The 25433-nt window shown below is 34.4% G+C and overlaps 4 protein-coding genes across 11 annotated transcripts; 3 read left to right on the top strand and 1 right to left on the bottom strand.

Annotated features, from left to right (window-relative positions):
* The first annotated feature begins 1274 nt into the window (after nt 1–1274).
* On the top strand, nt 1275–7386 carry LOC140970100 (zinc finger CCCH domain-containing protein 24). 4 transcript variants are annotated; one of them, XR_012174074.1, is made up of 15 exons: nt 1275–1793; nt 1985–2077; nt 2163–2486; nt 2642–2714; nt 2970–3102; nt 3182–3335; nt 3498–3581; nt 4060–4182; nt 4474–4647; nt 4790–4924; nt 5181–5276; nt 5471–5785; nt 6549–6592; nt 6679–7009; nt 7154–7386. XR_012174074.1 is itself a non-coding variant. In XM_073431671.1 (14 exons), exons 1-14 carry the CDS (start codon nt 1344–1346, stop codon nt 6926–6928), a joined length of 2358 nt encoding a protein of 785 aa, XP_073287772.1. In that variant the 5' UTR covers nt 1275–1343; the 3' UTR covers nt 6929–7147. The 4 variants fall into 4 exon arrangements, 2 of the variants coding, with proteins under 2 accessions (XP_073287772.1, XP_073287770.1); XR_012174075.1 differs by having other exon boundaries at nt 7185–7385; XM_073431671.1 differs by lacking the exon at nt 7154–7386 and having other exon boundaries at nt 4564–4647; nt 6679–7147.
* Nucleotides 7387–8104: 718 nt separating this feature from the next.
* LOC140970101 (4-hydroxy-3-methylbut-2-en-1-yl diphosphate synthase (ferredoxin), chloroplastic-like) lies at nt 8105–14269 on the top strand. Of its 5 annotated transcripts, none has more exons than XM_073431675.1 (20): nt 8105–8229; nt 8867–9083; nt 9346–9503; nt 10061–10167; nt 10249–10349; nt 10432–10508; nt 10834–10953; nt 11054–11284; nt 11651–11767; nt 11863–11937; nt 12028–12105; nt 12243–12302; nt 12390–12452; nt 12640–12784; nt 12873–13011; nt 13229–13306; nt 13383–13542; nt 13633–13731; nt 13832–13936; nt 14031–14269. In XM_073431675.1, exons 2-20 carry the CDS (start codon nt 8870–8872, stop codon nt 14130–14132), a joined length of 2229 nt encoding a protein of 742 aa, XP_073287776.1. In that variant the 5' UTR covers nt 8105–8229; nt 8867–8869; the 3' UTR covers nt 14133–14269. The 5 variants fall into 5 exon arrangements, 4 of the variants coding, with proteins under 4 accessions (XP_073287776.1, XP_073287775.1, XP_073287774.1 ...); XM_073431674.1 differs by having other exon boundaries at nt 8118–8229; nt 8836–9083; XM_073431673.1 differs by having other exon boundaries at nt 8136–8368.
* Nucleotides 14270–14935: 666 nt separating this feature from the next.
* LOC140970096 (uncharacterized) lies at nt 14936–16206 on the top strand. The gene is made up of 3 exons (XM_073431667.1): nt 14936–15055; nt 15160–15261; nt 15682–16206. The coding sequence occupies exons 1-3, from the start codon at nt 14981–14983 to the stop codon at nt 15796–15798; spliced, it is 294 nt and encodes a 97-aa protein (XP_073287768.1). The 5' UTR covers nt 14936–14980; the 3' UTR covers nt 15799–16206.
* Nucleotides 16207–20066: 3860 nt separating this feature from the next.
* LOC140970107 (large ribosomal subunit protein uL11-like) lies at nt 20067–20804 on the bottom strand. The gene has a single exon (XM_073431685.1). It carries the CDS (start codon nt 20747–20749, stop codon nt 20249–20251), a length of 501 nt encoding a protein of 166 aa, XP_073287786.1. The 5' UTR covers nt 20750–20804; the 3' UTR covers nt 20067–20248.
* Between the last annotated feature and the right edge of the window lie 4629 nt (nt 20805–25433).

Raw genomic sequence — 25433 nt, 5'->3', positions numbered from 1 at the left:
TCCACCCACCATTAATCCCATTGACATTTGGAACCCTAACCAGACCCTTCTTGGAATCCTTCTCGCCATGGGTTCAAACCACTCACCCATCTTGATTCAACTCATCAGTTGCTCGAGTTTAGCCAAAATTACATGGTTAAATCACTAGAGACAGCTACAATAGGTCTGAATTCGTGATGGGTTTCAGAGATTGTATGGTCTAGCTTTTGGGAATGGAACAGCTGAAGTGATTATTGGTGTGGGTGTGAAGAAGACAGGAGTATGGAGAGCAGTGTGTGTTGTTGTCTAATTATTGATTTATAATTATTTCGTGAAACTGATGACTTGACGTCTTCATTTTTTATTTTATTTTAAAAAGTAACTTATAAAAAATTAATTTAAACGAATAGATTTTCCAATTAATTTTTTTTAAAAAAAAATAACAACTATCTTGATACTTGACCCAATGTATTATTTTTATTAAAAAAATTGAGTTCAAGCTCCATTAAAATCGGTGGAAGATAAACATGTAATTAAATATAATATCGATTTTGATTTTTCTATCGACCATATAAAACTTATCATATACGATTTACATGATTTCTATAAGACTTACATAAATATGCAAGATCTAATGCAAACCTACTTTTATCATGTTTGTCTTCGAATTAATGATACTTTTTAAAAAATATTCTCATGGAAAAAATATTATTTTGCTCTTTTCATATATATTATTGTTGTTATTTGAGTTTACTAAGGTTGTTTGAATTGATAGAGCAAGCGAGTGTTTGATCAATAATTATGAGTTTAAATCTCAATATCATCAATTTCTCGACGCGAGCCTGTCGCACATGGTTTGCTCAATTTCATTTAGGTGTAAGCATAATTTGCAGGCTATTGTATTATTTTTTCAATAGTTTTCTTAGTATATATCGAAAATAATAATTGTGATTTTGTTTGGGAAGTATAACAAAACACAAGAAGAAAAATGGTCCAACTCCACAAGATATCTTATTTCATCAAATGAGTGATTTTTATATGTTTGTTTTGTATTTATATTTGAGTAGAAATACCTCACCAATTTCAAGAAGAAAAATACCTCATCTTATCTTATCTTACACATAAAAATGGTGTAAATAATTACAAGAAGCTCTCGCCATGTTGTCTAGTTTATTTGAATAATAATAACAATAATAATAATAATAATAATAATTTAATTAAAAGATAATACAAATTTTACCAAAATTAATTATAAAAATAATTATTTTAGTAATTTTTTTTATTTAATTAAAAAACCCGGAGGCAAAAGTTGCCTACCTCCAAGTCGTCAAGCGTGCTAGTTAAAAAAAACCCTAAACCCTCCGATGGAGTGCCGCGATTCCTCCGACCAACAGAACCCGCCGGAAAAGAGTTCTCTTTCCTCCGAGGCTGATAACAATGTTCCCGATAAACGGAAGAGGGAATCCGAGCCGGACTCAGAACATCAGAACTTGTGGTGGAAAACGACCCTGTGCTCCTACTTCCGGAGGTTTGACGGCTCGTGCAGCCACGGGGAGTCATGCAGGTATGCCCACGGTGAGGCGGAGCTGCGGCCCAGACCCGACAATTCCTGGGACCCCACTTCCGAGCGGGCAAAAAAGATTGCGAGGACAGAAACTAATGGAGGAGAAAAAGAGGGAGAGGCGGGCAATGTAATGATGACGGAGGCGTTGGAGGTGGAAGGTGAGGAGAATTCTTTGGGATTATCCAAATGCTTGGTGAATTTGCCGATGAAATGGACTACGGATGATTTGAAGAACTTCCTGAGTGAAGAGGTGAGTGTTTTTTTTCAGGATTTAATTTGCATTGGTGAAATATATGTGAGACGTTCTGCATTAATGTTCGGAATGTTATTTCCATTTTTTCGAGTTTAAATCGAAGTTCTATACTTTTCTTTGTGTTTTCAAGTTCTTTTTATTAAGCTTTGATTCGTGCATTATTTTTCTCGAATTCTGTTGCTCAACAGGGAATTCTCTTCAACTCGGTCAAGAAAAAGAAAGGCATGTATGTTGGATTTGTAACTTTTGAAAGCATGGAACATGCCATAATTGCAGTAAAGGTATCCTTTTTTACAGGGTTTAGGAAGATTCTTTTCGGGGCATTTAAGCAGTTCGAATCACGGGTATCTTGTTATAATTTTGCAGGCCCTGGATGGGAAATCTATTCGAAATAACAGAACCTTGAAGGTTTCTGATGTCGTTCCACGGTCTTTTGAGAAAATGAGTAAAGTTGCAACTCCTTCTAAGACAACACAAGAAGTAGAGAGCCCTTCACAGGCTGTTGATGGTTCTAATATGATTGCAACAGCTATTGATGATGACGACAATGATGATGGCAGTTCAATTCCAAATGGTTTAGTTTTAAAGGGTAGAAGTGTCCGTGATGTCGTGACTCCTCTTGCTCACTTGACATATTCCAATCAGATAGAGACCAAGAAGAACTCTCTAATGCAGAATCTTAGAAAATTAGTTAGTAATTTGATACTTCTTCATTGACCATTGTCTTATTGTTTTGCAAATTATTTCGTTTAATTTACTTTATATATGTGTGCGTTTGGATTGTGTTCTAAAGAGAGTTTCAATTCACTATTTGAAATTTCAAAACTTGTATTGATATTTTGTAGACTAACAATGTGCGGAAGGCTTGTCCGAATGGAGTTTCACTTCCGGAATGGATTCTGAAATCTAAAGAAATAGGTGTGTTATTCCGACCTTGTTTGAGAAATTGAATAAAATGATCATGCCGATTTTTTTGCCTTTTGCTGTAATTTGGATATCTAAAACATTAATAAGATTATGTACAAAGCTCAGGGAGTAGGGACTGAAGGAGGGCGGCACTTGTTTATATTTTCTGGCGCATCTTTCGTTATTTATTTCTCACCACAATTTAAAGCAGGATTGTGGACTGGATGTGCAGATAAATCTTTAATCTTTTTCGGTGCTGACATTCAGGTCGCCTTCCATGTGAGCTGATGGGTGTGATCGATTCACCTCTTATTAATGGATACAGAAACAAGTGTGAATTCTCTGTTGGATATTCCTTGCAAGGCAAACCTACTGTTGGATTTTTACTTGGGAATTTCAGGTGGTCTGCTGTTAACCAGATATTGTCATTAAATTTTCAGTGTTTGGTTCCACTTAAAAAAATTGAACAAATATTATAGGGAGGGTGTGACTGCTGTTGAGGAACCTGTGGGCTGCCCAAACGTTTCCAGAATATCTGGGAAATATGCTGCTATTTTTCAAGATTTTTTGCAGCATTCACCCTTGCCTCTGTGGAATAGATTAAATAATTCTGGATTCTGGCGTCAGCTTACGGTATGCTTAGTTTGAAAAACACAGTTGGCAGTTAATTGTTGTAGAAAAATACTAAATTTATCCCAACTATGTTTTATGGTAGATCTTGTGGCTTTACTCAAATATGAAGTAGAAGGAAGCAATACTCCATCAAATAACTATTGTGTTAATATTTATCTTTAGGTTCGTGAAGGCAGGAAACCTTGCAAGTCTTCTGAGGCTGACAATTTTGAGAACTTTATTCAAGAGGTCCTGCTCATAGTTCAGGTTATGTCCCACCCAAACTTTTGTGTCGACCACTTACACAAGTTTTATAATAATATGTAGATAAATAATCTAATATAAAAAAAATTGATGGTTAATATAGTATTTGATTTGATTGATAAATAACAGTTAGTTTGTTTTTTTGTTTGATTTGATTGATAAAATTTGAGATAATATGATAAATTACTATTTTATCTTTTTAATAATTAATAAAATGTTAATAATATTATTTATTAAAGGTAGTATTGTATTTTAAAGTCAATAATTTGATTGATGTAAGATAAATAATTAATTATTTGATTGATTAAAGATAAATAATTAGTCGATAAATAAATAATATGACTAAGTAAATATGAGATATGATAAGATAAATTATCAAGGGATTAATTATGTGGGACTTCGAACTGTGCCTAAACATAAAAATTTGATAAGTGGGAACTCATTCATCTGCATTCATGTTTTCAATATCTCTGTGATGCAGGTTTGCACACTGGGTTTTGATGATGGACATGTGAAAGTCGAAGTTGAAAAGCTAGCTCAAGCATTTTCCGTTGGATCTTCAACAGAATCTCCTTCCTTGCCTCTAACGGCTTTTGTGATTCAGGTAATGGTTTGATGGCTATGGTTATTCTATACTACTTAAATAATGATCTTTGTTCCATTTCTTTTTCTTTTAATTGAATGAAGTTGTGATTGGTGTAAGAATAATGAAAGAGAATTATAGGAATTCATGTTTGAACTGGGAAAATCAAAAGCCTTAAAATATAAAGGGGAGTTTTTGTTCTATCTCTCATCTTACCTTATAGTACGTTCTGGCCCATTAAATATTCTTAATAGTGGCTTTCCTCTTTGATATTATACAATCCTTTATCTCATTAGTTGTGGCAACTTATAGGATCACACTGGAATATCAAATGTTGCACCTTCTGATTCCCCCATGAGATATGTTTTTACTCGTAGAGATGAAAGTGATTGTGGACTGCAGATGACTGATGATATCGTAGAACCAAGAATTCATGATCACATTAACGATCTTCGCTTTTCAATCTCGCCTACAGCTTTCTTTCAGGTGAACCCGTGTAATACTTGTCTAATTTTTCTATCTGCTATGGTTCCTTGTTTCCCATCTACCTCAGTTGCTCGTGTCTGATGAAAAGGAAAGAGGAAGAAGCCAATTTAGAGAATGCTCATTTGCCTACAAACTCTTACAGGTTAACACCCTTGCAGCCGAGAAACTGTATGCTCTTGCTGGGGACTGGGCTGGTCTGGGTCCTGATACACTGCTATTTGATATTTGCTGTGGCACAGGGACAATTGGCCTGACTTTAGCTCATCGTGTTGGTATGGTAATGCAGTCTAATCCATTTTAAACATATATGTATCCTAGTTTTTGTGTTGCACATAGTTATTTCATAAAAATCGGAAATTTTTTTGAGGTACAAATTAGACAGCAAAGAACAAATTGAAAATAAAAATCTGACCTTGTTTCATATGCTACTCTTTTATGCATTTTTATGGTGAGCAAGTCGTTAGATCATTCAAAATTGTTTTCCCATCCCTTCTCCTATATGCCACGTAAAATGCTGTCATCTAAATTTTCAGGTTGTTGGCATTGAAATGAATGCTTCTGCAATTTCAGATGCTCAGAGGAATGCAGAAATTAACGGCATAAAGAACTGCAATTTTGTTTGTGGAAAGGTTATGTTGGATCACCTTTTGTTCCTTTCCAGCTCACTAAATTCCATCAGCGCTGCTGATTAAAAAATGAACTAGCTATTTTGTCCTTATCCTATCTCCGCCTTCTTTCTTGTGAAGCACAGTTTTGTCGAATTATTTGTTAATCTCTGTTGCACTAACTTGATTTTCCGTGTTTTATTTTGATGCATAGGTAGGCAGAGGATGTTATTGCGTCATTGATGAAAGATTACCTAGCTTCAGCTAAGAAACTAGATGACATTTCGGATGCATCTGAGAATAATGAGGAGACAATCAATGCAAACAAAGAGAAGATGACTGATGCAGACCATGTGCTTGGACCTGAAGATAGCTCGAGCATTGATCATGAGAATGTCAGCAGTGGGAGTAAATGTTCAAGAGATGAGAACGAGCTGCAAAAGAAGTGTACCTTGAAAAGCAGTGACCCACTTCAGCAATTCAAAAATGTTGTAGCTATAGTAGATCCTCCACGTGCAGGGCTTCACCCCACTGTAAGTGATGTTGAATTTTATTTAGGAAGTAATGTTGTTGTCTTATCTCTTGCATCCATTCTATGTTGCCTTCCCCAAGTGATCGAACAATACAATATGTAAAAATAGAGGAGGATTTCTGGTCATACCATGTTGCACATGAGTTTTGAAGTTGCTGTTATCAGACATCATTTGAAAGCGAGACCACAATATATTTTAATGCCGCATGTTGTTTTGCTAGTAGTTCCCTTAGTTGAGCCAACGAGAGCTCAAATTGCTCAATGATATTCTCCACCATCGACTTTTTTGCTTCAAGGTGGCAAGTTATTTCTGGGGGTTGGCTGCCTTCAAAACACTCTCTGACTTAGTTTCTTTACAAGCGTCTGCCCCACTCCAATATAGGTGGGAAATAATTTTCTTAGTACACCGAAACCAATGAACTGTCGACCCTGTGTTAGTATATAAGCCGATTGTACCAAATTGTGAGGAGAATGTGATTGATCTAAAAAAAATATATATTTTTGGCCTTTGAGACCCATCCAACTGGATAAGAGTTGTCAAAAAGGGCGATTCTATCTGCCGCTGCGCTTGCTTACGCTTCTTCACCCTCAGATAGTACCCAAAATAAAGCTCAGTTTCATACCACGTTTTCTTCCCTTTGCCAACTCCTCCAAATGACCTCCCAGTTGTCGCCACTGGATTGAAGCCTTTTTTCTGGCAAACATGAACTTTCTATTCAAATGTGTCACTTGTTTGGTGCTGATTGCTTACATTTTGATTGTAGGTAATCAAGGTTCTGAGAACACAATCTCGTTTGAAGAGGCTCGTGTATGTTGTTACACGACGGTATTTTTGATCCAGCATAGTTGCCATTAATATGGTCTGTGGTTTAACTTCTCTATTCTCCTTTTCAGCTACATTTCTTGTAATCCTGAAAGTCTTGTGGCAAATGCTATCGAGCTTTGCACACCATCTGGTGACAAAACCGAGAAAGGCAATAACCAGAACAACTGGCAATGGAGACATATGAGTGCAGCTGGTCTGGCTCGGCACAGATCTAAGTCTATGCCCTATTCTGAGCCGTTTAAGCCTATCAAAGCCATGGGAGTTGATCTTTTCCCTCATACACCACATTGTGAGCTAGTGATGCTCCTGGAGAGGTAACCTATCCCAACGCATCAAGAAACCATCCTTTCAAGCAAAAATGTGTTTCCTATCGAATGGTGGTCGCTGTTTATGTTTTTTGTGAGTTTGAATATCCTTTTAGCAAATTTATCCATTGCAATTATTTCAGTTAACCCTGTGAGGAATCCTGTTTCTGTAGCTCTAAACAAATGTCTTCTTTCGGCCATTTTCTGTCATTAAAATGCTTTCATATGTCCTTCGAAGGTCATCATAGCACTTGGTTATTCAGATACAGCTAAAAAGGAAATGGCCGTCAAATAAACCATGCGAGTTGCCACAAATATGCTGTCGTTACGTTTTTACGATTCGCAGAGAGGCCTTTGGTTAAGTAGTTTTACAGCTAAATGATACATGGAACATTCATTCCTACATTTCTATTAACCTGGACATATTTATTACCATAAAAATATCTGTAATAAAGAAATCGCTATTCAATAAAGCGTGTAGAATAAATATGCAATCCATATTTTTTTATATAAAGAAAATATTTATGTGGAATAAATATATTTATTAGAATTTTTTTATTTTTTATTTTGCCAGTATTTTTAAAGGTGATCGTGTTTCTTGTGTTACACACGATCCACAAAGATGAGCTATGGCAAATAGCCTCAGTCACTTAACGGAATATTCTAACCGCCAAAAATAAATTTGACAATATATTTGCATTGTAGTCCTTGAATGTCTTACTAAATTCAACAAAAATGCATTGATTATAGATTTCGACCAAAAATATATTATGATTTGGGTAAATAAAAAAGCACTATTTTCTCTGATGAGCATAATATTTAAAATATATATGTTTTTATGTTTTGGTCTTATAATTTAAAATCTTCTTTACTTGCTATTTTTTATTTACTTTGATGTACTGTGTGATTCATTAGTGAGTGATTAAACTGCCATCCAAATGTGTTTTAAGTTTTACAATATATTTTAAAAGTTTTACATTTAGAAAATTATTCATATTTAAATACACTTACTCGAAAACACGTTGAAATAATTATGTTTAATAAATATTTTTAAATAAAAATGTAAGCCAAATGAAAACAAAGTGGATCATACTTTTATAAAGCAAAAAAATTGGACCAAAATTGAATTTACAAAACTTCAGGTTGCGAATATATAAACTAACGTACCTTCTCCGATTGTTGTTTATTAGTTATGTACAAAGCATTTTGTATGGCTGTGATTATTCATTCTAACAGGAAGAACGAAAGATGCTGATGAAGTAAAATTTGTCGGCTTACCAACTCGGACTAGCTTTCAGACAACATATAATCCTCGTAAGTATAAAAATTTTCCCCACCAACCTGTCTTTTGCAATCCGAAACTTTCATTTTTCTTCGTCATTCGAAAAATTGAGCTCAAAGTGTAGCCCAATCAGTTGGTTTGTTTCTTCATTTGGTTCTTCTTGTTTTCTTGGTGAGTCGCGGTCTTGCTTGATTCCGGTGTCAGTTGAATGTTTGTTGCTAGGTTCTTTAGGATTGTTATTCTGGGATTAATATCTGTGAGAAAATTTCGAACTTTTATTTGATTCTTCGGTTGTTTTACCGTGTGTGGGATTATGTGTTTCTGTTTTTCATTTTTCTCCACTTATTTGGGTGAGATTGCCTGGACTATAGAATTTAGTTGACAGGCTATATTGGGCACTGGGCAGCTCGCTTGTTGGGTTCCCCCTGGAATTTTATGAATTTCAGTGGAATCCGTTGATATAAAGTGGATGAGTGTCATGGTGGCATCAATTTTTTTAAGTTTATTTTGTTGTTTATCTCGGTTTCTTGCAGCCAAACTGCGCTCAATATGTTTTTGGAACTCTTTTGTGCCTATTCTTTATGCATGAAACATTTTTTGGCAGTGTTAATGACTTAATTGTTGTTTTCATATTATAGGAGTGTGTAGTCCTAATATTTGGTGGCGTAGATTATGACTACAGGAACTGTTCCGGCTTCATTTACCGGCCTAAAAAGCAGGGATCGCCATGGCTTGGGCTTTGGAAAAAATTTGGATTTTATCAGGGTCTCTGATTTGCGAAGGATCAAATTTCGCCAGACCAAGGTTGCAGCGATTAAAAATTCTACCAGTCCTGGTTCAGAAACTGTTGAACTCGAGCTGGCATCAGCAGGAAGCCCACTCTTAGGTATCTTTACAACATGTAACGTGCTTTACTATCGCTGTTATTTTGACAAAACCGTAAAGGCCTGTTTTTTTACAAAATCTATTACTCCATACCATGAGCATGATGTGGTTAGACATGTTTTCAGATACTATCTTTGGTTTCTGTTGTGGAGAATCTTTTGCATCCCTTCAGAAAAAGAAAAATCATTTATCTTTTTTCATCATAAAGTTGCTATAGAAACAGTATCTCTATGATATTTGATTCATCGACTATTTAAATGTAGTTCCTAGACAGAAATACTGTGATTCTATACACAAAACTGTGAGGAGGAAAACCTGCACAGTGATGGTTGGAAATGTTGCTCTTGGTAGTGAGCATCCCATCAGAATTCAAACAATGACCACAACAGATACAAAGGATGTTGCTGCAACTGTTGAACAGGTTCTACTACTTTTCAGCGTTATAATTCGATTCAAATGAAAGAGGCATATGCTTTACATGCTAGTTATTGAATACTTTGTTACGATGAAAGATAATTTCTCGTGGCTATGTTTTATCATTTTCATGTTTAACTAAACATTTATCCTATGATGAGCTAATATGTAATCGGTAGGCTGATAATCGTATTCACAGAGTGTGGGTTGGTCTTTGTTTCTGAAAGGAAGGCCTAATCAAATGATTATTACGAGTCCTACTTGAAAAATAATTGAATGGGTCTGATCTTGGAATATTGTTAGACGTGTAATATGCATGTCATAATCATCATCATTGGCACTCCACAAAACTTGTTGGAAGTTTGCATACAGTGTGTTATTTTAAGTACAATGAGAATCCAAATCATTACCTAAATATCTTTGAGAAGGTAAGAAGCATCATTTAAGCCGCTAGATTTATCTGAAGGATATAATACTGTGGAATAAACTTCTTGCAGCATTATGCTTTATCTGTTTAGAGTAAGCCTCTATACCAAATAATATTTAGAACTTATATACTTGCAGGTAATGAGAACTGCAGACCAGGGAGCAGATATTGTTAGAATAACAGTGCAAGGAAAGAAAGAAGCAGATTCATGCTTTGAAATTAAAAATTCCCTTGTCCAGAAAAAGTTAGTGTCTCATGAGTTTCATTTGGTAGTTTGTATACATATATCACTGTCATTGATACTCAATAATTCCTTATTATGCAGCTATAACATCCCTCTAGTGGCAGACATTCATTTTGCACCACCTGTGGCAATGCGAGTTGCTGAATGCTTTGATAAAATTCGTGTCAACCCAGGAAATTTTGGTGCTTAATTTTCCTTTCCTTCTCTCTTTTTTTCCTTCATACCAACATAAGCTGGTAAATGTAACATGTAAGTACCTTTCAGCCGACAGGAGAGCACAGTTTGAGAAACTGGAGTACACAGAAGATGATTATCAGAAAGAGCTTGAGCATATTGAGAAGGTCAGAGCCAGGAATTAGACGCTTTGCAGCTGATAATATCCCTGTAGACTATATCAATAAATAGATTACAGACAGGATATTAAAAGAGGAAAATTAATATCTTATCGATGAGTTGACTTTCCCTGTTTTTATTTGTTTGTTCGTTGCATTGTTTTCTCTCTACTAGGATAGCATCTATAGTTTTACCACGGAAAAATAGAAAAGCAGAAAAACCACATCTGTATCTTTCTTCGTGATAACATGAATGTGGCACAATGCTGTGGTTTCAACCTCTCAGATCTAATCTTTATGACATTTATAATGTTTATATTTATCTGTAATTTAGGTCTTCTCTCCCCTGGTTGAAAAATGTAAAAAGTATGGGCGAGCAATGCGCATTGGAACAAATCATGGAAGCCTTTCAGATCGCATAATGAGCTACCATGGTGATTCGCCCAGGGGAATGGTAAGCATGAATTTCAACACTTGAAGCAGCGCTTCATCCCTTTCTATCTAATTGTGGCTTCCTTTAACCGCTTCCAGTAACACTATTTGATTTTCAACAGGTTGAATCTGCATTTGAGTATGCCAGGATTTGTCGGAAACTGGACTTCCATAATTTTGTATTTTCAATGAAAGCGAGCAACCCAGTTATTATGGTCCAGGCATATCGCCTTCTCGTAGCTGAAATGAATGTTCTGGGATGGGATTATCCATTGCACCTGGGAGTCACTGAAGCTGGAGAGGGTGAAGATGGGCGAATGAAGTCTGCCATTGGTATTGGGACACTACTAATGGTATGCCTTTTCTTCGTAGTCATTTAGTTTTATATTATCTTAAAAAATATTGATTTTTTAAGGAAACTGTAGTGAGTATGATACTTGCTTAGTAGTTAAATCTATCGTTCAATCGTGGTCTTACCATACCAAAAGTTATAATTGATTGTAATGATGTAATTCAAATTGTTTAAACCATGTAACAAGTCATATACAAGGTTTTGATCGCTATGCTTTATAGGTAGCCACCCGGTATCATAGAGGCAACCATTGGTCCTAACAATATTTATGTCCCATTTGCATGCAATATTTACTGTTGTTTGTTCCATTAATCATTTAACTGCAGTAAATTTGTTGTGGCTTTCAAGTTCTCTGTTGATTACGCAGGATGGTCTCGGCGATACCATCAGAGTTTCCCTAACTGAACCTCCAGAGGAAGAGATTGATCCCTGTAGAAGATTAGCTAACCTTGGTACGGAAGCAGCTAAGCTTCAGAAAGGAGTGGTACAGATGCTACATAACATAGCTATTATTTTGATCAATCATTTTCAGTATTGATCAAGAAAACGTAAAGGGTTTCTTGTCCTTTATATAACTAGGCACCTTTTGAAGAAAAACATCGGCACTATTTTGATTTCCAGCGTAGAAGTGGTCAATTGCCCGTGCAAAAGGAGGTCAGATATTGAATTTTCAACTTGTTAGTTGGATTGGTTTGAAGGATTTTTTCTTTGCCTTGGAACTGATGTCAATTCTTTTTGATACAGGGTGAAGAAGTTGATTACAGAGGTGTTCTTCATCGTGACGGCTCAGTTCTCATGTCTGTTAATCTGGATCAGTTGAAGGTATCTGCTATTATCTATATATACTGTGCCAGTATCATATTTTTAGATAGAACCATTTTGTTTAATATTTCATTTTCCTTCTTTCTTCTCTTATGGTTATGCTTTTCTGATTTATTATTTTTCTCCTTCCCCTAAAGGCACCCGAAGTCCTATACAGAGATCTAGCAGCAAAACTTATCCTTGGAATGCCATATAAGGTACACTTGAAAGTCCTTATTGAATGAATCATGAACTGTGCCTTTGTTTATGGGTGATTTTTCAAAAAAACTCCATACCCAATGCAGGATTTGGCAACCGTAGACTCGATCTTGTTGAGAAAGCTTCCACCACTAGAAGATAAAGATGCTGTAAGTATCTTTTTATTTTTCACTGACACTTTCAGTGACGGCATCCACCATCACACTTATTTTATGTTCTGATATGTAAGCTTTATTACCTTTAGAAAGGCAAAATCTCAACATTTAGCTGCATATTTTATTGAGCGTTTCCCAATGGGTGAGAATAACTAGATCATGGGTTCCATACTATAAACAGCGACTGGCGCTCAAACGATTGGTCGATGTAAGTGTGGGAGTTATAGCTCCTTTTTCAGAGCAATTGTCGAAGCCATTCCCCAATGCCTTAGTCCTAGTAACTCTCAAGGAGTTGTCAAGTGGTGCTCAAAAGCTACTCCAAGAAGGTGTGCCGATAGTTGATATTACTTGAAGCATTCTGCAGTAATAATTTTTTGCGATGCTTTTGGTCGTGCTAACTTGGCATTATTTTAGGAACACGTTTGGTTGTCTCTGTACGTGGTGATGAATCTCAAGGAGAACTAGAAATTCTTAAGAGCATTGACGCTACAATGATTCTTCACGATCTACCATATGCAGAAGAGAAAACTAGCAGGGTTCATGCTGCAAGGAGGTATGTGGTAGGACCGAGTGCTTCCTGTTGTATGAAAACTATTGATGATAGTTCCAGTGTCACTCTTCGATCATTCCGCAACATGTATAGTCACTCGGACACCATAAGCAATTATTGTTATTAGCAGGTCTTACTATGCAAACTACATTGACCACATTTTTAGGCATTAAAATTATGGATTTTGTCAGGTTTATCTCAAGTTGAAGATATTTTGCAGGCTCTTTGAGTATCTTTCAGAGAACTCCTTGAACTTTCCTGTGATTCATCATATACAATTCCCTGAAAAAGTTCACAGGTACCCAAGCATGACATATCTTTGCTTAGACAAGATTCAGAAATCTGAAACTAATATCTATTCTGTGTACTGGTAGGGATGATTTAGTCATTGGTGCTGGGGCAAATGCAGGAGCCCTTCTAGTTGATGGACTAGGCGATGGCATCCTACTAGAAGCTCCAGATCAAGTATTCGATTTCCTTAGAAATACGTCATTCAATTTGTTACAAGGTTGCAGAATGAGAAATACAAAGACGGTTAGTATAATACCATCGGAAGAATTATGAACATGAATATAATTGTAAATTTCTCATGTGATCGATCTTTGTTCGAAATTCTTGTATCAGGAATACGTGTCGTGCCCATCTTGTGGAAGAACTTTATTTGACCTTCAAGAGATTAGTGCAGAAATAAGAGAAAAGACATCTCATTTACCTGGTGTTTCAGTAATTACTAATATCCATCTCTCTTATGGGTCAAAGCACATTGCTCCTACACGAAACCAATCATATCGAATATTTCAAATGCTTTTTGCGCTGCTTGCAGATTGCAATCATGGGCTGTATCGTGAATGGCCCCGGAGAAATGGCTGATGCAGATTTTGGATATGTTGGTGGCGCTCCCGGAAAGATCGACCTTTACGTTGGAAAGGTAACCACTTTCACATTTTAATCAAATGAAATGTGGTTTGCTTTGAACGAATTTTTCCTTGTCACATTATCAACAAATATATGTCGGTTTTCAGACGGTGGTTAAACGAGGCATTGCTATGGAACAAGCAACTGATGCTTTGATCCAGTTGATCAAAGACAATGGACGTTGGGTGGAGCCACCTACAGAACAGTAGAGAGGAATTTTTTTCCATAACAAATAATCTGTCAAAATTTATTACCTCTGTTGTATAATGTATCAAGATTTCCAATTATCTGGAGCTCAAATTAAATGCAATCATAGCTACAACATTGAGTTGCCACATGAGATTAATTTGGAGCGTAAATTATTTATTTTCTGATTGATTTCATTTATTTTGTAGCGTTATGTTTATGATGGTTTACAATGGCCAATACATATATTATGTTTCAAAGAGTGCACGATCTTTTCTCGATGGGATGCTTGGTATCTGATAAAAGATCATAAGCTCGACTAAACCGAGTGTGCGGGGTTGTATTTGCACCAACTTGAGCTCAGATTGATTCAATTTGAGACACTACTCGAGCTTGATTTCAACTTTAATTCGGGTGGAGTTTTGACTTCTGACTGAATAGAACATATAGTTTGTATGAAAGAATATATACATGTGACTACTATTTTACTTCCAATGATCTTTGCATTGTGCATGCACACAATGTGGGGTTTGTATTATGCAGATGGATTCTTTTTTCAATAAAATCCGAGACCACTAAAGGAGAAGATAAGAATTCCCCTTGAAAAGTTAAAATATATGAAACTTTAAGAAATACGTTTATTAAATAATCAATTAAAATAATAATATTAATAATACGAATAACAATAGACAATGTAACATAAATTAATAACAATAGCAATATTAAAAATAACGGCATTAACAAAATTAATAAATATAATAACAAAAATTAGCCAATAAATTAGCTTTGGATTGTCATTATTTATAAGCAAAAACGTGTGTCCATTTCGAAATAGTCGCAAGTGCCACTAATAGTGTATTGAATATATAAAATGAACCGTCCAAAATCCGAATCAATCTCTCTGTTCTCAAATTCGAAAATCACCATGATTAGCGTTCTTGCTCAGGTCTCTCTGTGCTCATTCAAGCTTGTCTCTTTGATTTTGAAGATTCGTGGTTGCAAGAAAATCCAATGCATGGTACAATTGTGTATAATCGTGTATTTTTGCAGGAGCGTTTATTAGGCGCGGCGCTGGGGAGCTTGTTAACGGGAGTGGTGGTCTTCGAGCAGCGTAAAAGCATTTATCAAACAATATCCAAGACCCAACCTCAGGTGATCTTTTTCTATTCTTGTTTATTTCTTTTACGGTGATTGGATTTTTCAAGCAATTGTTTCTTAACATTTCAGTGTCATCTAGAACGTCTGACATTATGCATTTGTTGTACGGAGATTTTAGATAGTATTTTTTGCTTTGCAAATCGTGGAAAATGATAGCAGTGATTGTAATGCTTGGGATGAGTATTTTGATGTTTTGAAACTAAAGCTATCACTTGCAATTATACAAAAACGGTATTAGGATATTCAGCATGCTTTATTACCTTCTTTCATATATGTGCGGTACCATTTCAGCCAACAGTAATCATTGAATTTCGGTACATGCAGTGATCATTACTTCAAATTGTGCAGAGATGACAACTTTCCGTTAATTACAGCCACCTATATTGTGCCTGTGTAATATTTGAATGTTTTCAGCCAAGACAGCCTATTTTCGGAAGAAAATCCCGGCTCGAGTTTGCACATATGTGGAACAAATCTGTTGATAAGACTTTGGGCGCAATCATTGAGTCTTTGAGCACACAAGGATGGTAGGGATGTTCTTGTGATATTGCTGTTGATGAAGGTTGTCTTTGTCCAGTAAGCTCATACTTGTCTTGGGTTTCCTATTTCTATTTTTTGTACCTGCTTCACTTAAGAAAAACACATTATCTGTCTTGCTTGGTTAGTGACACCACCTCCCATTTCTTGTTTCGAGAGGGGGGGGTGGGGGGGGTGGGGAGGAAAGAGCAAAGATAAGGATCCAGTTGATAACAGTACAATTGAATTGTGATTTCTGTTGTATTTTCTTCAGCGTGATGATGAAAAATTAGTGTAAAGAGAGGAATTTTTTTTAGTCTCTCGCATCTTTTCTCAAGCAATATCTTACATTAACAATTGTCAAGAAAGATCCTGCATTTACGTCAATTTTTGCAAGGTGACAGCTCTTTGTGATTGAAGTAATTTTGTTATGCTTCGTTGATACACACCCTAAATTCACCATTAATTGTTGCATCCCTTGGCCGTTCAATTATTTTTTACATTTTTTTTTGGCATTTTTGTATGAACTTTTTTTGGTAGATTTGAGAAATTTGTGTAAGATATAAACTTTGACCAATGAGCTTATTCACCGTCGTCGGATATCCAATCGTCAAAAAATTGTTAATTATAAGCTCTACAAAGTGGGCAATACACAAAGTGATTGTGATACTCTGCTGCAATAGAAGTTGCATGAGACCTAATTTATGGCAAGCGATTTTATTTGCACCATTGAATATGAACTCAGTTTGAACTAGTATAGTTGAATGAGACTCTTTTTTCGCATAAGCCATCTGGTTTCTGAAGCCACATTGGCTCAAACTAATCCAGAATCTGAGTTGATTTGAACTCATTATGGGGAAGCTAACTCCACACTAATCTGATTAATAAGATTCGAATTCAAAACTTTCTTTACAAGGGAGTCGAACTCATTCGGTTCAAGATAATAGATATTGATGAATTTCACATTGTTGTACTTGGTTAATATTTGCAATAATTTATTTTAAGTGTTTTTCAGTTTCTATGTGCAATTTCTGAACATTTCATTAACTTTCTTCGAAACATTTAAAATAAACTTTTGCAAACACTCCGTGTGTTTCGAGAAAATCATGATCAGTAGATGCCCAGGTTGTAGGTTACATGGTTCTTCGTGAAGTCCGATGTATATTTTAACGTAAATTATTTAGTTCAAGTTATGATGACTACTACTTGCTTCATTTTCCTCGCTTGCATTTCTTTGTTCTTTAATTAATGTACGAATCTGGTTTCCTTTTTCGCATTTGCGCCTGTGAATGAGTTGCCTTTTGTTTGCTGTTCCTTCTGTATGTTTATCTATGAGATCACGGCATTCTCAGCTCAAGTTAGTCAAGTGTATATAATCTAGTCAAACACGAACACATTCTCATCTTAAATAATGCTTCATTTTCTTGTCTGGAATAGCATAACAACGAACCTAATATGGTAACGAAAATACTGAATTACATGCAAAAGCACATACGAAGAGGGAACACAAAATTACTAATACGGGAATTCATTGGGGGTGAGAATTTCTCCAATAATCTCATTAAGCATTTACTTGCCTATCAGGATTAGCTCTTCTCGAATTGGCTCGTCGCCTGATCACCACGAGGTAAACACCCATGACTGTGATGCCCACAAACAAGAAACCTACTAGGATCGCCACTATGCTGCCGGCACCCAGCCTTCGTGCCCTCGTGGACGTGCTCTCATGTGCCGGAGTAGACTGCACTGTGGCAGCTGCTGCTATTGGCAATGATGAACAGTCTGATGAAGCGCATGGGGAGTTGGCACTTGGATGTAGTGTGATGGGGTGGAAAAACGCGTATGCTTCAGGTGAGAATGCGATTGGACTCTCGTTATCGATCCCATGAGACCGGTCTTCGGCGTTGGTGATGACGAGGTAGGAAAGAAAAGCAAGGATTAGCAAGGAAGCCATTGTTGGGGTCAGTAGTGTTTTGGTCTTTTGGTGCCTTTATAGGATTGGGGGTGTTGCTTGTAATTGAATTTAGGTCCTCAAAGTGGTTCAAAAAGAATAGAGTTGATGATGGTCACACTTTCTCTTGCCTTTTCTTGATCTTAATGCGATTTATCTTGTTTGGCCACCCTTCTAAATTTATGCGAGTCCCTCGTACTTCCCATAATTATACTCTGCGACTTCAAAGAACTTTTGAATAGACTAGTGTCTGTTTTCTTGCATCCGATTTCATATATAATTGACATTTTTTTCCAATGCGTAATTCGTCTAGTGATATTGTAAGAATGGTAGGAATTCACTAGGTATATTTGCATGGCACATTCTCTGAATATATACCATAAATAACTAACTGGACCATATAGGATACAGTTCGATTTTTTAAATATCAAATCTTTATATATAATACCATCACAATATGTGAGCGTTATTTAGGAATATACAAAATGTATCACAAATTAAGATGAGTCTAACAGAGACTCTTCCCCTTTCTCGATCGAGAAAATTTCAGGTGTTCATATGTAAATTTTCTGAAATTTCGAACTCTCCCCGCTTCTAATTTCGCCTAGCCCCCTTTCGTTCCGGATTCGAGATCCCGTTTGGGTAAAATGAAACTGTTTTGCTTTGCTTAGAGGATCAGCAAAGGGTCACAAGTAGATGAATTGGAACAATAAGGTGTAATTGCCGAAGCTGTGAGCTGTACTCATAATGATTGACAGTGTCGCAAGCGCATGCCAAAGCTGAAATCACTCGATACATAATACTAATATGTATTCATGCAACCTCAGTATATATTAATTAATTAAACAAATTTGCAAAGAATAATCACAGCTCCATAAAATGCAACTCCAGAATTTAGAGAAGGATTAAATAATTTCACTTGGTAAAAGATTTTAAAAATTGAGAAAGGTGTGATCAATGTACCAATATTGATCAGTTTAATTTCTAAGATACTATCTTGTGCAAAGTATAATCATAATGGGGAAACCTTTTTTTGCTACAAAAATTAATGTTTGGGGTTTTCTTTTATTATGCTTAGTTTTTTCAAAAAAAAAAGGTATTATTAAAAATTAATCTTTTGCGAAATAAGTTTTATTGCATTTCGAAAACTAAAAATAATCAAAAAGGAGTCTCTTGTTTTATTTTATTTTATTTTTGAAACGGGTGTCTCTTGTTTAATAATACTTAAAGAGTTGCAACATACATGGACGGTACCCATTTCAAGCTGCAAAATGAATAGATTTCGCAGACAAAACATTAAACAGAGGTCATTAATTTATCCCCATATGAGAATCTTAAGTTTCAATATAATGTAGGCTCCAATACATTATGCAATCTCTAGAAGTTTAAAGCAAATGTTTGAAAAAACACAGATCAAGAATTGTTTGCATCAACGTTCCATGTCTATCTCACATTCAAAATATAAAAAATAAATGATAATAAACAATAGATAAATGCAGAGTAACACCAATTCTAATACAAGGACATCATTAGTCTGAGGTTTATAAAAGTGAAAACATGCATCAGAGCAGTAGACTAAACACCCCCACCTTTCTTGCCCAAGCAATATGATATACACACAAAACAACCACATCAATTACAGATGAAGAGCAAAAAATCTTTTGGGGAAAAAATTGATTTCACCTCAGCGCTTCATTTATGAATCAATAATACAGTAGTTAATATTAGCCAAAGGCATTCATATTCACCTCACATCAAACATAAAACAATTCATTTATTAAGGAATCAAAGCGAATCAAGGCAGCGAAGGCTCTTGGAGCCCCATGCACAACGCGTGTGTGCAAAGACATAGACCTTTCGAAGACGAGGAACGCTGGGGGTGATGATTTATATATGTCAAACAATTTTGGATCAGATTTAAGATATGGCTCATAAACAATAAGCTTCAACAAGAAACTAATAAGTTTCACACTCTTGAGTCAATAAATTCCAAATCTTTTCTGGCTTATTGATATTTTACTGCAAGGCTCTCTTTATCTCCATGAAGCTAAAGTTTTACTACCTCAAATAGTAATCATACATCAACAGTGAAACAATAAACTCCCAAAACATAAACGTTGTCATACTATTCTCATATATTTCATAAAACTTAGCTCAATTGTTAACTCTCACAATCCAAATTCCAGAGACATTGATATGGAAACATAAATAGAGTATTACAAGCAATTAAAGAAACAAGAATTTACACAAAAAACACATCCAAGAGGAACCATGAAAGAAAACCAGGAACAAACTCAGTTGAGCATCATTAGGAGAAAGTAAATTATATAGCTTTCTCAAAACTAAATCGTCTGTAATAAAATCACGGAATCATGTGAACACAGAAGTTTCCACCCAGCATCAAAAATTGTTTCCAGAACATTTGTTTTCCTTAAAAAAACTCATAAATAAAACAAAATGAAACCCAAGAGTACATGAAATTGGAAATAAAAGCCCGCACTCCGAACCTTTAGCTCAGTCTAGTGGAATTTCCACGTCACCATCGGTGATCTCCTGCTGCAAATCCTTAGGGTCCTTCCCATCAACGGTACATCCAACGGAAACGCAGGTGCCTAGAATCTCTTTGACGGTGCCGGACAAATCCTTGGCCATAGAACGAGATCTCATCACCTTGGCGATCTCGATCACGTCGTCGAGTGAGATATTCCCATTGTGCTTGATGTTTTTGGTCTTCTTACGGTCACGCTCGGGCTCCTTGAGCGCCTTGATGACCAATGCAGCTGCAGAGGGGACAACCGTGACTTTAGCCTGGCGGTTCTGTACGGTGAGCTTGACGGTGACGCGGAGACCTTTCCAATCCTTAGCGGTTTCCTTAGCGATGTCTTCTCCGATTTTCTTGGGGGATAGACCGAGGGGGCCGATCTTAGGGGCAAGGGAACTGGCGGCGCCAACTTCTCCGCCGGTGACGCGGACGAAGACGTCGACGACTTGTGACGGATCGAACTTTGGCGGCATCGTCGGCGTATGTGCTAGGGTTTTGGGCGAATACAGAAAGATACTACAGCAAAACGATGGATATAGATCAGGGCTTTCGGCCCATTTTCGTTTTTGGGCTTAGTACCCAACAACAGATAAGCAAGTACTTGGTTGGGCCTCCGGAAAAGTATGAAAGCTTAGGGTCCATAAAAGATGTTTGTAAGTCAAAGTTTTTAGTGGTATTTTTTTGGGAAAATAATAAATGAGTTGCTACCCGATAACAAATAAAAAATAATGAATTTCTTGATGATTTGATAGCGAAATAAAAAGTTCCTCGATCAAACATCTATAATTCGCGAGAAAATAAATCAAGAGATGGTAAATATAGCACAAGGGTGTCTAGATTGGTGTCAAAAGGAGTAGATAAACTAGAATGGACGCATAGTTTGCTTTAATTTCGAATGAATAAAATAAAAGGATAACAGAAAAAGATATTTATCCCAAAGAATACGAACAATACTTGCAAGGAGATAATGAAAATAACTTACAAAAAAAAAAAAAAAAAAAAAAAAAAAAAAAAAAAAAAAAAAAAAAAAAAAAAAAAAAAAAAAAAAAGAGGATAATGAAAATAGCACAAAAGGTCAAGTTCAAGTCCCTACACGCCATTTCTATTTTACATGAAAAAATAATAGTAATAAAGCCAAGAGAAGTAGCTTTCTCAAAGTTGTAACTTGAAAATCACGACTGTGGCTGCTTTTAAAGTTGGCGAACCTAAAATCGGCCCATACTTTAAGTCATTTTCCAAGCATTAAATGATCCTGGATTGGGATTGGACAGCAGCGCCTTCGTCATGATTTTATTGTTGGTCCCTATTCCAAATTTCTAAATTGGAAATTCTTTATGCCGTATTTTAGTAATTCTTACGTATATTTATTGATAAAACATATCAATTTTATCCATATTTATAATAATAAGTAATATTTTTCACGAGTAACTCGAATAGTAGATTCGTCTTACAAAATTAAATCATAAGATCGTCTCACATAAGTTTTTGTGTTTGTAATTTATCTAACACCTAATTCCTCCAAATTTATGAGAAAAGGAGACAAATTACCTTACCTTATTTATCACAAAATTCTAAATGTATTTAAGTACTATTTGATGTGATGAATGAAACAATATTGGATTTTTGTTTCATTTATTGATAAAATATTGATCTAAACAAATTTTATTTTCATTTTCTCTATCGGAACTCTCCCGCCACAAATTTTTGCATGGTTGTCCGCTTATTTAAAGATATATCACATATTTCACGGGAAAGGATTAATTGTCAACTCAATGTTCACAAGTTTCAAAAATCCATATATTAGTAAAATCATAAAATAAATAATATATGGGCAGAAAGACAATCCAAAAATAGGATCAAAGCAAAGAAAATATCGCAGGCCACAAAAATCCTCTTGCAGAACATATGGAAATTAGTAGAATTTTTGTAAAATGATTTCACTTATTTTTATTTGTGAAATGTATTAATTATGCTCGTATTTACAATAAAAATAATAATTTTGACATAAAAAAATAATTTTTTCATCTATAACCCAAACAGAAAATTTATATCGCAAAATTGATATACGAGATCGTCTCGTAAGAGTTTTTTTTATCGAAAAATTAGAATTATTTATAAAATTATCCGTTCTCACTTTTTATTTTTAGACCAAAAAAAAATTAAGCTTCGTTCCAAATATGATAAATTATTTATTTTAACTATATTACTTTTTTTTTTTAGAACTTTGTGTTAGTTTGTAGTTACTTTGTGGATAAAATTATTAGGTACACTAAATTATTTTATTTCAGAGATTTTTTATATTATTATTGATATGATTTGTTCAAATCCCCTCCAAAACAAACAGAAAATTTAAGATTAAACTTAATCTTTACAGATAAAATGTGAAAATTGTAAATATAAATATAATAATATTTACTGTACGAAAATTATGTATAATCTCCATCCACATAAATGAAGCATAAAGTAATCGAGTTAGATGCTTTGCCCCAAAAATGTCGCCACAAATTTCGAAGTATCCCCCAATGTTTCTGCCTGTAAAACACGTGGATGCGGTGAATTTTTTTATTACTGGATAAACAATTTGTTTGTCAAGGATAGGTCGATTTACCCAATTTTTTACATATTATTTTAAAAAAAGATAAACATTTGTTTGAGACGATCTCACAGGTCGTATTTTGTGAGACGGATATCTTATTTGGGTCATTCATGAAAAACTATTACTTTGTATGTTAAGATCATTACTTTTTATTGTGAATATCAGCAGGTTTGATCCGTCTCACAGATAAAGATCATGTGAGACCGTATCACAAGAGACCTACTCTCTAAAAAAATCTTGTAAATTCTATTTCGATTCAATCTAAGATGCAAAAAAACTCAACGACAGTTTTATTTGACACATCTCCTACCCTACCATAAAAATATTACATCATTACAAATATATTATATCGATCCGTCTAACGGATATAAATATGTAAGATCATTTAATATATTCTCGTGAAACGGTGTTACAAGTCTATATCTGTGATACGAATATATGATTTACATCTAGAGTAGTAATATTTTCATGGATTAGGATTTTGTAAGAATTTCGTCTCAAAAAATTACTATCTGAGATGGTCTCGTAAAAATTTTTGTTGTTAATATTAGCTAAATATTTTTAATTATATTTTTTTAAATATAGATTTTTTACGAATTTCAGACTTTGTAATATGATGAGTTTAAATAGAGTAGGTCTCTTGTGAGACGGGTCAGCCCTACCGATATTCATAATAAAAAGTAATACTCTTAGCATAAAAAGTAATATTTTTTCATGGATGACTCAAATAAGAGACCTGTCTCACAAAATACGATCCGTGAGACCGTCTCACACAAGTTTTTGTCGTTTAAATATGCCTGAGAATAAAACGTGAGAAAACGATTAAAAAAAATTGTGTTGAATACTAAACCGAAAGATTGAGATAAGTTGAAACGAAATCACGATAGATATTTTAGACAACACATGTAATTCGAATAATAAGTTACTGCTTTTTATAATATATTTTGTTAAAAAATAAATTTTTCCATTTATCTACAAACTTATAGATATTAAAATTAATTAATATATGTTTTCCTTAAATATAAAATAGTAATGTTGGCACACACGCGTTTCATATGTATAATATAATATAATATTTTTTATTATTATTTTCAAATAATCAGTTTGTTTATGATTTTTTACGAAATAATGTTTTTTTGTGTATTTAAAAATAATTTATAGATACATTAAAACTAGTTACCCGATGTATTTAAGTGAGTTGCGAAAAGAGTAAGAAAAAAAAAAACAAAGTTCTAAAAAGTGGTAGACAGTAGTCGGGCGACCACTCATTGTCTAACGCTTAGGTGAGTTGTTTTTACCTAAATATATATTTTTTCTTGTTTATCTCAATATTTATCTAATAATTTGTCTATATCAAATTATAACTCAAAATTAATGACATATCATCTTTATATTATAAAAATTAATTAAAAAATATGTGAAACAATCTATTATTAAAAAAATTATATATTATATTAAGCGGCCACCCAAAAAATTCCAAAATAATTTGTGCATGTAGTCTTATAGTTTACATATAAAATGACTATTAAAAGCGATTTACCAAATATATAGAAATAAAATGGCGATGAGATGTTAAAATTACTATAAATCCATGTAATGAAAGCTTCATTTTTATAAAATATGATTTTGCGGTAAAAATTGAAAAGATTTACAGTGTCACAGGTCATACAGAAGCGGTTGCTTTCATAATATATAATACACAAAGTAAATATGTATAATTTAAATCTGAACCACCAAACCAAAAAAAAAAACTTTTGGCTCCACACTTATAAATACAAAAATTAGTTTAAATCATTCCTTAGCCTTTCATGACTATATGCTATTAATCCAATAAACAAATTATATATGCATATAAAATTAGTTTTTTTGTGTGTAAAAAAAATTTATAAAGATTATATTTAAATAAAAAAATGTAAGATTATATTTATAAGATTTTCACAACAACTTATGTGAACCATTTGATCAAGTTTGTGAGACGAATATTTTATACGACATAACTCATGAAATATTTTCTTTCCAAATATAGAGATGATCAACTTGTTACACGGAAATAAATCCGTGGGATAAGACTTTAAGATTTTTTTTGAAACTAATTAAAAATTATATTTAATATTTTGAAAATTTTCGTGATGTTTCGAAATTTCTAAATAAATTTTTTTTTTTGTCACAAAACTTGTAGTTTTATTGAGATTAAAAAATATATTTGGTTACAAGTTTTACAAACCAATAAGAAAAATCTCCAGACTTCCAAACAAAGAAAGTTGGTGAGAAATAGCAAAAGACGTTAGTAAATCTGCAATAACGTTTGCTGTGTGTCGAATATGGTTTAAGGTGGTTCCGTTACGTTGGCTCAAGAAATTTCTGAATAAAATATTAATCATTCTACACCTCTCTTTTATTATTATATAGTTTTTTGCGAACATGCTGTAAATATAATGTTACAATAATATAATTTATTTTGGTTACCTCGTGGATAAAAACAGGACTCAAATTTCCATGTGCAAGTGACACATTATCCGACATGTCATGACAATTTTAACAACAATGCAAATCACGTGCGC

Source organism: Primulina huaijiensis, unplaced genomic scaffold (genome assembly GCF_012295235.1).
Source record: "Primulina huaijiensis isolate GDHJ02 unplaced genomic scaffold, ASM1229523v2 scaffold43349, whole genome shotgun sequence".
Lineage (NCBI taxonomy): Eukaryota > Viridiplantae > Streptophyta > Magnoliopsida > Lamiales > Gesneriaceae > Primulina > Primulina huaijiensis.
The sequence above is the reverse complement of the archived record's forward strand: the minus strand, read 5'-3'. Positions and strand labels throughout refer to the sequence as shown.

What these genes read in the sequence shown, in the direction of transcription:
- LOC140970100 (XM_073431669.1), top strand. Translation starts at nt 1,344, where the DNA reads ATGGAGTGCCGCGATTCCTCCGACCAACAGAACCCGCCGGAAAAGAGT. An exon ending in CGCCTACAGCTTTCTTTCAG is followed by an intron (nt 4,648 to 4,789) that starts GTGAACCCGTGT and finishes AAACTCTTACAG; the next exon opens with GTTAACACCCTTGCAGCCGA. An exon ending in TCTCGTTTGAAGAGGCTCGT is followed by an intron (nt 6,593 to 6,678) that starts GTATGTTGTTAC and finishes TCTCCTTTTCAG; the next exon opens with CTACATTTCTTGTAATCCTG.
- LOC140970101 (XM_073431675.1), top strand. Translation starts at nt 8,870, where the DNA reads ATGACTACAGGAACTGTTCCGGCTTCATTTACCGGCCTAAAAAGCAGG. An exon ending in AATTGCCCGTGCAAAAGGAG is followed by an intron (nt 11,938 to 12,027) that starts GTCAGATATTGA and finishes TTTTTGATACAG; the next exon opens with GGTGAAGAAGTTGATTACAG. An exon ending in GAATGAGAAATACAAAGACG is followed by an intron (nt 13,543 to 13,632) that starts GTTAGTATAATA and finishes TTCTTGTATCAG; the next exon opens with GAATACGTGTCGTGCCCATC.
- LOC140970096 (XM_073431667.1), top strand. Translation starts at nt 14,981, where the DNA reads ATGAACCGTCCAAAATCCGAATCAATCTCTCTGTTCTCAAATTCGAAA. An exon ending in TGATTAGCGTTCTTGCTCAG is followed by an intron (nt 15,056 to 15,159) that starts GTCTCTCTGTGC and finishes GTATTTTTGCAG; the next exon opens with GAGCGTTTATTAGGCGCGGC. An exon ending in TATCCAAGACCCAACCTCAG is followed by an intron (nt 15,262 to 15,681) that starts GTGATCTTTTTC and finishes GAATGTTTTCAG; the next exon opens with CCAAGACAGCCTATTTTCGG.
- LOC140970107 (XM_073431685.1), bottom strand. Translation starts at nt 20,749, where the DNA reads ATGCCGCCAAAGTTCGATCCGTCACAAGTCGTCGACGTCTTCGTCCGC.